At 39.6% G+C, this 14,344-nt stretch overlaps 1 protein-coding gene and 2 pseudogenes across 1 annotated transcript; all 3 read right to left on the reverse strand.

The window, feature by feature from the left end:
- Positions 1-1,151: 1,151 nt before the first annotated feature.
- LOC119535299 lies at positions 1,152-3,528 on the reverse strand (annotated as a pseudogene).
- A 19-nt stretch (positions 3,529-3,547) lies between these two features.
- Positions 3,548-5,844, reverse strand: LOC119535300 (annotated as a pseudogene).
- Positions 5,845-6,327: 483 nt separating this feature from the next.
- LOC119534872 (glutaredoxin-1-like) lies at positions 6,328-6,994 on the reverse strand. Its single transcript, XM_037837427.1, has one exon. The coding sequence runs from the start codon at positions 6,963-6,965 to the stop codon at positions 6,645-6,647; it is 321 nt and encodes a 106-aa protein (XP_037693355.1). The 5' UTR covers positions 6,966-6,994; the 3' UTR covers positions 6,328-6,644.
- Positions 6,995-14,344: the final 7,350 nt, after the last annotated feature.

The following is a 14,344-nucleotide window of genomic DNA, read 5'->3' on the forward strand; positions in this document are numbered from 1 at the left end:
CTAGACCTCCCTATAATTGTGCCTAAGAGCCTCCTCCCGAATGCTTCTTTGTTGCTCAGATGTGGCCCTCTCTCTCTAACTAAGCCAACTTGGCAAGTGAAATCACTGCCCTCCCCACTACATGAGATCTGACACCCAGGGGAGTGAATCTCCTGGCAACGTGGAATATGACTCCCGGGGAGGAATCTAGACCCACATCATGGGATGGATGACCAAAAGGAGGATGTGAAAGGAAATGAAATAAGCTTCAGTGGCAGAGATTCCAAAAGGAGCTGAGAGGTCACTCTGGTGGGCACTCTTACACACAATATAGACAACCCTTTTTAGGTTCTAATTAACTGGAATAGCTAGCAGTAAATACCTGAAACTATCAAACTGCAACCCAGAACCCGTGAATCTTGAAGACGATTGTCTAAAAATGTAGCTTATGAGGGGTGACAATGTGATTGGGAAAGCCATATGGACCACACTCCCCTTTCTCTAGTTTATGGATGGATGAGCAGAAAAATGGGGGAAGAAAAAAAAAAAAAGGCACCCAGTGTTCTTTTTTACTTCAATTGTTCTTTTTCACTTTTATTTTAATTCTTATTATTTGTGTGTGTGTGGTAATGAAAATGTCAAAAATTAATTTTGGTGATGAATGCACAACTATATAATGGTACTATAAACAATTGAATGTATGCTTTGTTTTGTATGACTGCATGGTATGTGAATATATCTCAATAAAAATGAATTATTAAAAAAAAAAGTATATAGCCAGGCAGGGGACATAATAAAGTTTGAAGCTGTACTTTGGAAAGAACAGAACTAAAATACACCCTATTTACTGGCTGGTAATTTAATGGAAATAATATGTGAAATTAGCAGTCACCATGAAAAAGTACAAAAATCATTACAAAACAAAACATCTTTTTGAAATTCTGGCCAAATATTAATAGTTCTTCCATCACAAATATGCAATTTTGGGCATGTTTTCTGACCATGGTTCAGGCATGCTCACAACCTTCAACAGTTCAAACAAAATGCTTAACACTAACAACTGCAGGTATCAATTCTACAGAAAGTATAATACTTGATAGAGTGGTTCCCATTTAGATGTGATAAGTTTAACCTAGTTTCACATTATTTTTAAAGTTTCTATATTTTAAGAATTAAATGTGGTCAATCGGGACAGAAACACTATTTGCTCCAACAAGGTAATTTGGATCTCCAGGAAGACACTTGTTCTGCTAGGTTTTAGGATCATGGTCAGGGGTCAGGGATGCCCAGTGTGGTAAGTGCAGCTCTGCAGGCTTCAGGAACTTGCAGCTGTGGGACCCACACATCACTCAGGGGCTCAGCAGCATCTCACCTTTCTCTTTATCTAAAGGTGGGAGGATGCTGTTGTCTCGGCAGAACTTGAAATAGATTTCCTTCTCGATTCCCTCAGGAATGGCTCCTTGTGGGATAATTACACCAACGCCAGTTTCTATGGAACTCAACATCCCACCATTGCTGTTAATATGCCTTGGGCTGTGGCCAACAGTGTGACCGTTCTCATCTTCATCCTCTTCCATAGCTGAAGGACTCACAGGAATAGCTTTAGGCACTGTGCTGATATTATTGACTGGTATTTAGCCTTGTCTGTAGAATGGAGAAAGTTTCAACTCCACTGTCAAATTCAGGAGGCTATGCTGAACTGTGGGCTTTCATTACAGTCTTTGGAGAAGTAGGGGCTTTTAAAGACAAGTCTGGTTTATGTGCAGTTTCACTTGGGCAGAAGATTGTGACTGAATTTAGTACTTTCAAACTTGCGTTCAAATGGCCTAGGGTAACTTGTATATGGTTTTGGTGTGAATAAATTGTATGTTGCAGTGATTGTTTTCTGAGTCTGTTCAGCTACACCAACTGGAGCTTCATCTGAGAAACTTTTCTGGTGATAGACAGACTGACCAATATCTTCTCTGTTCGGTGGTCTGAACATTGCTGGATTATTCTGAGATGGAGGTGGGACTGGTTTAGACACTAAAGAGTTCTGAAAATCCAATGACTTTGAACTACCTTCACCATGTGCTCCCTTAGAATGTGTGTGAAGGGCCAGAGAAGAGCTGGTGACAGGATGAGAAGGCTGGGTGTACTGGGAGGGCAAAGGTGGTGGAGGAGGAGTGGTCTGGATTGGGTCATAACATTTCTCAACAAAGGACCTATCCACATCATCAGCTTCAGTAGGCTTTTCCTTTGAAGAAAAACTAGAAAAATGTGTTCAATTCTGAGAATGAACTTGCTTGGCAAGCTCTGAGATAATGGGCAGCAGGAATGTGTGTAGATGGTGGCTTGCTCTCAAAGCTTTGGTCAAATTACGAAAGCTGTTTTTGATAGTATTCTTTATCTTTCTCAGGCTTATAATGATTTGAATGAACAATATCTTCAGTTCTCTGCTTCACTTGAGGTTTTTGAGGTTCTGGGATCCTGCATAGCATTTTGTCATGCCCACTGAATTGATCCTGAGGAGTGTATTTAGCACCAATGATGGGGGCACCTGGAGGCTTAAACTGGCTAAGTCATTTACATCCTTCTGGCTCTCTAATGATGCTGATCTTCTGTTGTCAAACATTTTAACTCTAGTGAGCACAGACTGCAGTTTCATGGCTGGATCGTCCTCTTCTTTGGTTAGAGTAGGGAGAGGAGGCAGTAGTTTGGTATTTGAAGGCAGAATTTCTGGCTTATGCTGAGGTGAAGCTATTAGAGGAGAGACAATTGCGGTACCATGAAGAGGATCATAATGGCCTGCTGTAGAGGTAAATCTTTGTTATGGTACTTGCTAGTAACTTTGTGGGTATTGGTTAAAATATTTCTTGGTCTCAGAAGACTTAGGACCTGCTGAAGGATAAAGGCTGTGCTTCTGATGTGTTCCTATTATGCATATTGTACCCAGGAGTTGGCTGCCCTTCATGTTGTAGGGTGGAGGTTCTAGGTGGCTGTTCATAGCAAGGTCTACTGTCATTAGAGGGGTTGGCTCTTCAAAATGTGGGAGATACCCTTGTTCTGAGGACTCTTCAGGATGCTGTCTAGAGTCAAGGTCTAGAGGGTGCTGATTATCAAAAGAAGGCCAAGGTTGGTAGGGCTGTTTGTCATCATAATATGACCACTGGTCTTCACATAAAGGGATGTGATCTTTGTATTGCAGATGATGGCCCTAGTTTGAGGAGTCATATCTGTATGTGGGCTGCTCAAGGTCTTTGTTTCTCCACATATTGGAGGTGAGGTTAGCTCAGAGTAAGGTCTTTGTCTGGCCTCTGCCCTGGGTGACCAACAGCTGGCTGTTTCAAAACATGATTCTATCTCATCACTTCCTCAGGTTATGGATACTTTCCATATACCTGTTGAGAAGCTGTTTAAATCCAGGTAGTCTATTCTATGGATTGGTTGGGGCTGCACTTGTGGTGAATAAGAGGATATGTTTGGTTTTCATGATGCATTCCAGAGAAGTCTTCTCTTACAGGCCCAGAGGACCTGTAAAGGCAGTCTGCAGTGAAGTCCCAACCTCATCATTAACAGTTTCAACTAGTTATTGATCAGGATGGGCCCTGCCTTCTGTATCTGTGTCTTTGTAGTCAGAAGTGTGTCTGCTCTCCATGCTATACATTGAGTATTCACTACCTGGGGCTAACAGGTAGGACAGACAATTATTATGCAAAATCAATATCATTACTCGTAGCACTATCCACCTTTCCCTCAGAAACCCATACAAGCTGGTTCTGCTGTTGTTGAATTTCTTCTTTTAGTGTACCATACCAACTATCATTCATTGAATTTAAATTAATTGTAGTTGTAAAAAGATGATAATTATTTTTATGAAGTTCAGAGACTGCTCGTGTAATTTCCTAGCACTTTTCCATGATTCTGGACATCATCTCATTCTCATTTTTTCATATCTTACTTAGAATCAGGGTGAAGGAAAATGACAATCGGATACCACTGAGCATAATTCAGATGATCAACTGCATTTGGTGTTACATCTAACAAAGCATGTTTGTCTTGATCTGTTATTTGCTTTATTGTATGAAGCTGAATAATGCCAGAGTTAGGCTGGTCAGTTTCAGCATCTCATGGTTCACTCTTTGCAATTTGATAAATATCTGGTTCTTCTCTTGCCAGTTTTTCTCTGGCAACATCAGAAGATGGTTACAGGCCTAAGAAATACAGCTTCTCAAAGAACAACTCTTTCATAAGCTGGAAACTTTGTTTGAACTAGATGAATGGACTAATCTCTGCTTTATTGAAGATTTCTCCTGGAGCTCAAAAGACCTCCGAATCTCCAGAAGTCAGCCTGGTCTCCTGCTGTTTTTGGAAGTGTGTACTGGACACTGGCTAATTGCTCAGCTCTGTTTTTATTAGGGATGATACCTCATTCTACCTCCTTGTGATTTTTTCCAATTCTATAGCAAGCCAAGAACCCAGTTTTCCATTGTACGAGGTATCCATGACATGGAATACCTGTCCTTTGTTAAAACTAAATCTTTAGGGAGATTCCTCATGCTCAAAATGGGTTCTAATATAGAAAGAATTTTCCACATCTGATTCTACAATGTGATGATAAACATCCTTCTTCTGAGCTAAGAAGGTCACTTATTTTCTTTTAGGGAGATCAAGTAGGAAAAGGACAGTTTCTCCTCTTATGATATTTGTGAAATCTCTGTTGTTTACCCTGAGAAGTTGATCACTTTCTTCCAAGCCTTTTTTGGCTGCAGGTCTATCTTCTAGAACTCCAGCTACAAATATTCCAACATCATTGCCACCAGCCAGCTGCAGACCCACACTGTCTCCTTTTCTGAATTTTACCAATTCCATGCTGGGTCAAAGAATCCCATCTTCATGAATGGGATTAGGTAGGACACCATCAGATGGATTGATAGGTAAATCCATATGTATTTGTCTAACTTGAGCATACACAGGCTTTGGCTCTGGAAGACTGGGTGCTTGTTTTTCATTTTTTCATCTGTAACTTCTTCCAATGTTGTAGGTGTGTGATCATCTGCATGTTTTACAAGATTTGAGACAGTCCCAGGCTTAGAAATTCTCTCTCTTTGCTCCAGAGACTGCCATTCCTGGGCTGTGGTCAAGAGTGTCTGGAATGATCAGAAGGCTCTGACCTTTGGTCAGGAGATCGTGACTGGCTGGGGTGGGGCCTGTCCTGTGACTGACTGGAATGATGTGAAGCCAGTGACTGAATTTCTGAAATGTCATCTCTCTCAGATGCATTAACAGAGTGGATGCTATCGGAAAGATCAGGGAAGTTCAATAGGGTAGCCTATTCATCTCTTGGAACTACCATTTTCAACTTGCTTTTAGACTTTTCTATCAATGTCTTTGCATCTGTCAATGATATATTCTCTGTCACAGTACCATTTATCTTCAAAACAACATTGCCTTCTTGAATATTGCCATCTTTTGCTGCCAAACTATCTTGTGAAATTTCTTTTATAAACATATGATTGGCCAATCGAAGACCACATTCTTCATTTTGCTGAGATTTCATCAATGTGACTTTGGTTGGTTTGGCAGGTTCACTAGAAGCCACAGATCGTCAATCTGATTGTGGAGACAAACTCCTCTCTCTACTTGCACTTCTTTCCTTCACCTAATTCTTCTCATTCCTTTTGTTAGCCAGACCACTATAGACACTTCCTCATCATAACTTTTGTGCCAGTTTGGATATATTATGCCCCCAAAGAAAAAGCCATGATCTTTTTTTTTTTTTTTTTTTTTTTAAATCATGCATTTTAATTTTGATGATACTGCAAAACAACACACACTCATTCAGGATTACCTGGACAAGCATTTTATATAAAAATATTGCCACATGATTGCAACATCTGTACTTGTGTCTCTGACCCCTGTGGCACCAAGTGAAGACTAACAGTGCTTAACTTTTCCTGCAGAGTTTCTCAACTTGGGCCCTCAGCCATTTCAGGGAATTGTTGCATATTTCCTATGAGAACTCTTAAGTTGTCAAGGTTGTGAACATTGGCTCAGGGCAATGATTCTCAAAATGGATAGAGTGGGGTAAAGATGGTGAAGGGAGATAGATATGTAGTTTGAAAAAGCACATTTAAGAAGCTATTGATTTCATAATGCAAACTCTAGAAATTCAAGCTCAGGAAAATAATTGGCTTATAGGTAGTACCAAAAACCAAATATAGATCCATTCTAGGGGGCTTGGAATAAACATGGTTGCTGTTGAGAAACCCTGGTTTAGAGGTAGAGGAGTGCTGGCACATCAAGAACAGTCAGTAAAAAAACATGCCCAAAAGAACATCTTTTGGGTCAATGGGTGAATCCTAAACCAGAACTTGTCATGGTCTTCTGGAACTCAAAAGGCCAATCCAGAAGAAACCCAAGATGGTCCATCAGTCTTTTCAGCCCCATGGTGTGGGGAAAGTTAGTCTTTTTAATACTGATCCAAAAGAAGACAAGCTTTCCCCCCTGCCCATACTTCACCACTCCCCCTACCATTATTATTATTATTTTGATAACTGTATTTCATAATAAACAGTTGCTATAGCTGATAAGAATGGCCCCATATCCATCCACCAAGAAGTGTTGTCTTCATTGGTGAGGCCATCCAGTTCCCAAGGGGGACATCATTGGTGTCTGCTCTGTAATTATTTTAGAGCTTCAATTTGCCGTAGCCAGGTCTCCAGTTCTCCACTCTTTTGCATGCTTATTAGATCAGAGCATCCACCTATACAATCTTTTCCGATAAAGACCTGAGGTACCGTTCTTGCCCCCGTGAGCTGTTGGAAATAATCCTGAATTGCGTTTGTGTCACTGGTGCCTGTGATATCGACGAATTCCAGAAGTCCTTGTTTGAAGGGCATTTGACAGAGGATCTCTTGGGTCTTTCTGCAGTAGGGGCAGGTGGGCTTGATGAACACAACCACCTTCCCGGGGTGGATTTTGCTGTTCACAAATTCCTGAGCCATGCTGGCAGGCAGCCGTCTTCCCGGGAGGAATCCTCTGCCATGATCTTTTAATCCAGTCTAGTGGGATATTGGGATTAGGTTGTTTCCATGGAGATGTGACCTACCCAACTGTGAGTGACACCTTTGGTTAGGGCGTGATCTCTGATTGAATGTTTCCATGGAGTTGTGGCCCCACCCATTCAGCATGGGCCTTGATTAGTTCACTGGAGTCTTATAAAAGCTCATAAATAGAAAGACCTCAGAGCTGTAGTAAAGAGAGACATTTTGGAGGATGGCCATTGAAAGCTGACATTTTGAAGAACGCCATTTTGAAATGCAACCTGGGAGCAAGAAGATGCCAGCTATGTGCCTTCCCAGCTAACAGAGGTTTTCCAGATGCCAATGGCCTTTCTCCAGGGAAGGTACTCTATTGTTGGTGTCTTACCTTGGACACTTTACAGCCTTAAGACTGTAGCTTGGTAACCAAATAAACCATCTATATAAAAGCCAACCATATCTGGTATTTTGCATTCTGGCAGCATTAGCAAACCAGAATAACTATCCTCTTCATTATTTGATACTGGTTAAGGATCAGGGCAAGTTACTGGTATCTGAACTTTCTTCAAATGGTAATGTTCACATTCTTCTAACTTTTCTTAGTTGCTAAACAGCAAAAACATGTTCAACATTATCCATTGAAACTCCACTAACTATTGCAACTTGGTCATTTTCCTGTAGCTATCCTTCAGCTGGTCTTCCTTTCATAACATCTGAAATTACTATTGAGGTTTCCCCACTCTGAAAACGAGGATTATATCTTCCACCAAATATTGCAATTCCAAATCCAAATCCAGGAGCCTTGTGAAGCATTACTGTGTATTGTTCCCATTTGACTGTTTCCTCCATTGTTGTATTAGTGAGTTCACAAAAATCAATGCTATAAGGTTTTTGTTTCTGTGTAGTCTCTATCCGTCTTAAAGAAGATTTTCCTTGGCTGACGCTAGAGGATGGCATAGCCCACAGCTTCCTCTTGAGTGGCAGGAGGTTGCCATGGATGGAGGGAATGACATCAATGACCATCTGCACACTGTCAGGTATTTCTGGTACTTTGTCTTGTCCCTGCTCCACTCCTGGGGAGGGTCCCATGCTCTCAACACTCCCACTCCCGCTGCAGCCACTGGCACTACCCCTTCTGCCCCAGCAAACCTCAGACTCCAAGCTGGCTGGCCTCCTCAGTGTGCACCCAGCCCACCACAGGGCGTGGCAAGCCTTTGCACCTGGTCTCGGAACAGCAGGGTGAGGGTGGTACACCTCTTGACCCCCACCTTCCCCACCGCCCAACTATACATTTTTTAAATTAAATTTTATTGAGATATATTCACACACCGTACAATCATCCATGGTGTACAATCAGTTGTTTACAGTACCACTATATAGTTGTGCATTCATCACCACCATCAATTTTTGACCATTTTCATTGCCACACACAAAAGAGAACAAGAATAAAAGTTAAAGTAAAAAAGAACAATGAAAACATCCCATAACCCCCATCCGTTCCTATTATTTATTTACTTTTGGTCCTCATTTTTCTATTCATCTGTCCATACACTGGATAAAGGGAGCGGGAGCCACAAAGTTTACACAATCACATGGTCACACAGGGTAAGTTATATAGTTATACAATTGTCTTCAAGAATAAAGGCTACTGGGTTGCAGTTCAACAGTTTGAGGTATTTCCTTCTAGCTATTCTAATATACTAAAAACTAAAAATGGATACATATATAATGCATAAGAATGCCCTCCAGAGTGGCCTCTCAACTCTATTTGAGATCTCTCAGCCACCGAAATTTATTTTGTTTCATTTCTCCTCCCCTTTTTGGTCCAAGAAGGCTTTCTAAATCCTACAATGCCAGGGCCAAGCTCATCACTGCAAGTCATGTCCTATGTTGCCAGGGAGATTTATACCCCTATGAGTCATGTCCCATGTAGTGGGGAGTGCAGTGAGTTTACCTGCAGTGTTGGCTCAGAGAGAGAGGCCACATCTGAGCAACAAAAGAGGTTCTCTGGGGGTGATGCTTAGGCACAAATATAAGTAGGCTTACCCTCTCCTCTGCAGTAACAAACTTCATAAGGGCAAGCCCCAAAATCAAGGGCTCAGCCTTCTAAATTGGTAGCCACCAATGCTTGTGAGAGTATCATTAATTCCCCAGGTGGGGAAATGTAATTTCCACATTTCCCCCCAGTTCCTCAAGGGGACTTTGCAAATACATTTTTATTCTCTGCCCAAATTACTCTGGGATGTATTGGGGCTTCACACTAACTACTGTACAAACCAACCAGATTTCACTCTCTATTCAACGTTCCATATAATTATATTGTTTGAATAAACTGACCATACAAGTTAAATTATATAGCACATTACAAAAATATAGATTTTTCACCTAATAGACATCTCTTCCTTTGGTCTCACACAGAAGTTGAAGTTTTTAAAACACCATTAATATCATCCTTTATCCTTTAGTCTGATTTACCTTAGTCCTACCCAAATCAATTTTGTTCATATCTCTAATTGGGGTCTGATCTCTTTTTTCAGACTTCTTAACATTTACTATCTGGGGTAATGCTGACATTCATGCTGCTGGACTCTGGCTCTGAGTCTCAGGTGTCACACAGATACCCAAAGTTCCATGGACCAACCAGGTTATACACAAAGAGCTCAGCATCTCAGAATCTAGAAATAACCATTACAACTCAGGAATAGATATAAATGCTGTAAGAGCTTACAATCTAGGAACCTTTACAATAAGCCTTCCCCTGATAACCTATGCTTTCAGACTCAATTCTAAGAGTTTGCACATTATAGTTAGTCCATATTAGTGAGGCATTATAATGTTTTCCTTTTCATTTCTGGTTTAGTTCACTCAACATACTGTCCTCAGTGTCCATTCACCTCACAACTTCACTCCTTCTTATAGCAGCTCAATGTTCCATTGCATTTGTACACCACAGTTTGCCACTCTGTTCATCAGTCGATGTAACCTTAGGCCACCTGCATTCACTGCAAATCATGAATACTGACACTATAAACCCCACTGTGCAAATGTCCATCCATGTCCCTCTTTTCAGTTCTTCCAAGTATATACCCAATAACTGAGTTTCAAGATCATACGGCAACCCCATGCTTAGCTTCCTGTGGAACCACCACACTGCCCTCCAGATGTGCTGCAGCATTCTACTTCCCTACTAATGGTGATTAGGTACATCCCTGTCTCCACATTTTCCCCAGCACTTGTATCCCTCTGTTTATTTTTTAGACGGTTTTATTCACACATCACACATTCCATCCTAAGTAAAAAATAATGGTCCCCTGCGTAATCACATAGTTATGCATTCACCACCACTATCACATAAGGACATTTCCATTTCTTCCACAAAGAAAGAGGAAGAGGGAAAAAAGTAAAAAGAAAAAAGAAAAAGAAAGAAAATAATGACAACTAAAAAGCAACAAAAGAAAAAATAAAATTAAAATATAATAAAAAGTCAGACAAAACACCAATGCCAAGAATCCCATACCCCTCCCTTATATCACTCTCTTATAGACATTTAGCTTTGGTATATTGCCTTTGTTACAATTAATGGAAGCATATTACAATGTTACCATTAACTATAGACTCTAGTTTGCACTGATTGTATTTTCCCCCCAATACCATCCCATTTTTAACACCTTGCAAAGTTGACATTTGTTTTCCCTCATGTAAAAACATATTTGTACATTTAATCACAATCGTTGACCACTCTAGGTTTCACTAAGTTATACAGCCCCAGTCTTTATTGTCTATCTTTCCTTTTGGTGTCCTACATTCCCCTAATCTTCTTTCAACTGTATTCACAGTCATCTTTGTTCAGTGTACTTACATTGCTGTGCTAACGTCACTCAATATTATGCTCCAACCCTCTCTCTCTCTTCTCTTTTCCTGTCAGTCTGTAGCGCTCCCTTTAGTGTTTACTGTAGAGCAGTTATCTTGCTCACAAACTCTCTGTCTTTTGAGAATATTTTAAACTCTCCCTCATTTTTGAGGGACAGTTTTGCCAGATATAGAATTCTTGGCAGTTTTTCTCTTTCAGTATCTTAAATATGTCATACCATTGCCTTCTCTTCTCCATGGTTTCTACTGAGAAATATACCACATAGTCTAATCACACTTCTCTTGTATGTGATGGATCGCTTTTCTCTTGGTGCTTTCAGAATTCTCTCTTTGTCTTTGACATTTGATAATCTGATTATTAAGTGTTTTGGCATAGATCTATTCAGATCCATTTTGTTTGGGGTATGCTGTGCTTCCTGGATCTGTAATTTTACGTCTCTCATAAAAGATGGGAAATTCTCAGTGATTATTTCCTCCATTATTGTTTCTGCCCCCTTTCCCTTTTCTTCCCCTTCTGGGACACCCATGACACATACATTCATGTGCTTCATATTGTCATTCAGTTCCCTGAGAGGCTGCTCATATTTTTCCATTCTTTTCCCTATCTGTTCTTTTGTGTGTATGATTTCAGATGTCCTATCCTCCAGTTCATGAATATTTTCTTCTGTCTCTTCAAATCTGCTGTTGTATGTCTCCATTGTTTTTCCTCTATTGTATTGTGCCTTTCATTCCCATAAGTTCTGCCTATTGTGTTTTCAAATGTTTGAGTTCTTCCTTATATTTGCCCAATGTCTTCTTTATATCTTTCATCTCTTTTGCCGTATCTTCCCTCAACCTGTTTATTTGATTTTTGAATTGATTTAGGAGATTTGTTTGATTAATAATTAGTTGTTTCAATTCCTTTTTCTCAGTTGAAGTGTAAGTTTGTTCCTTTGACTGGGCCATAACTTCACTTTTCCTAGTGTGATTTATAATTTTTTTTGTTGTGTAGGCATCTGGTTTCCTTGATTACCCTAATCAGATACACCCTTTAGAGAGTTATCATCTACACTTGAATTCCTTCTTTGTCTCTCTGACTCTGTTAACTCCAGCTTTGCCTGGGTCAGTGCTGAAAACTGAAAATGGCTGAGGCTTTCTCTAATGAGCTACTTAGAATGCGAGAAAAAATAAAAGGAAAAAGAAAAAAAGCCCCTTTTTAGAGCCAGTCCCCAGCCCCCCAGTTTCAGGAGTCAACTGGTGTTGGTACCTGGTTCTCTGTGTCTCTTTTCTTAGGACGCAGCCATTTTCCAGTATTCTGAGCTCAGCCATCTCCCAAAGCCTCTGTTTTTATTTACCTATGTATTTTTTTTTTCCATCAGCACTGCCTCCTCTCTGCCAGGAGGAACCCCAGTTTTCTTTCCTGCTTGCTCTGGGTTTATCTGTGCTTGCAACTTGTACTCAGTAGTCCAAATTTTTAAATTAAAACCACAGTTGTAGCTTGGTGGAGTACAGTCCCTTGCTCCAGGCAGAATCTGCTTCTTTTTCCCACAGTGAAGTGTTTCAGCTCAGCCTGCCATGACAGGGGGAAAGGGGCACAAACTCTGGATTTTGGGGAGTTTTAGTTACAGTTCTATGCTATGATCTCAGCCATTCCACCCATTCCAGGCTGGTGTACAATATTGCCTGGTCATGGATGTCCCCCAACAGTTGTTCCAGACTATTTTATAGTTGTTCCTTGCTATTTGCTAGCTGCTTTAGAGGACTAAATTCCACACCTCTCTATGCCACCATCTTGCCCACCTCCCAACTATGCAGTTTTGACAAAGGCCTCAGTCAATCTTATGGGGAGCTCTGACACTGGGATGACTATTCAGAGCTGTCCAAAATTGCAGCATGAAGACTGGGTCTCTACACTCTATGGTTTGTGAACTTGAATGGAGTGACTCTCTTTGGCTACAAAAGGTCTCACAGAGAATTTTCAGCTGCCAGGACTTCTTGGAGTCGTGGAAATGAGTGTTTGTGTCATGCATGAGAGGGCCTGAGGAGGCAGGATTGAGGCACCACATAATGGCACCAACTATAGAAGTAAATCTCCTCAATTTAAAGTAAACATAAATAAAACATACATGTAATATAAACTATTGTACACTTTCCCCCTAAGGTGGCAAATCAAACAAGGACGATTACTCTTACCACTTTGATTCAAACATTGTTTTGGATGGACTGGGCAATGCAATAAGGCAAGAAAAGGAATAAAGCTTAAAAATTTTAAAGGAAGAAGTAAATTTGTCATATTAGCAAATGATATGACTATGTACATAGAAAATCTAGAGGAATAAACAAAGATATAACTAGAACTGACAAGAATTTAGCATTGTGTGAGACAAAGTCAATATGCAAGAATTAATTCTACTTCCACTGATATTAACAAGCAACTGGAAAAGGAAATTAAGAAAAAGCAATACTAGTTTCAATAACATTAAAAAAGATAATATACCTGGGGATAAATTCAAGTAAAGATGTTCAAGACCTCTATACTAAAAACTATAAAATTTTGCTGAGAGAAATTAAAGGAGACCTAAAGAAATTAAGCTATATTTTATGTATATGAATTGGAAGACTCAATATTATTAAGATGACAAGTTTCCCAAAATTGATTTAGAGATGCAATGCAAATCTCAGCAGAATTTTTAAAGATATGGATGAGATGGTCATAAAATTTATATGGAAATGCACAAGACTGTAAATAACTAGACAATCTTGAAGAACAATAAAGTTAGAGGATCTTTCAATACCATATTTTAAGACCTACTATAATGCTATAGTAGTTAAGACATAAAATCAATGGAACAGAATAGAGAGTTGACAACTCATCCATGAAAATGTATCATATATTTATTTTCAACAAAGACACCAATGTAATTTAATAAAGAAAGGAAGGTCTTTTCAGTACTGGAGCAATTGTATATCAGTATGAGAAAAAAAATCATTCTTGATCTCTACCTCACATCATACAGAAAAATTAATTTGTGATGGATCAGAGACCTACATGTGAAAGCTAAAATTATAAAGCTTTTAGAAGAAATAGAAGACATTTGTCTTCATTACCTAGGGGTAGTAAAAGATTTCTTAAGTCACACAAAGCACTAACACTAAATGAAATAATTGGTAAAGTTGACTTAAAATTTAAAACTTCCATTCATCATAAGCCACCTTTAAGTAAATGAAAAGGAAAGTTACATACTGGGAGAAAATAGTTGAAATATATGCAAAAATATCTATATTTATTTGACAAAGAACTCAAAAGTAGAATGAAGAATTCTTAATAATCAGTAATAAAATAAACACCCCAATTAAAAATGGACAGAATACTTTGAACAGTTACTTCACAAGGAAATATATTCAAATGGTCAACAAACATATGAAAAGGTGTTACCTCATTAATCATCAGGAAAGGATGAATTAAGACCACAATGATATATGAGCACACACCC

The sequence above is a fragment of the Choloepus didactylus genome, chromosome 5 (assembly GCF_015220235.1).
Source record: "Choloepus didactylus isolate mChoDid1 chromosome 5, mChoDid1.pri, whole genome shotgun sequence".
Lineage (NCBI taxonomy): Eukaryota > Metazoa > Chordata > Mammalia > Pilosa > Megalonychidae > Choloepus > Choloepus didactylus.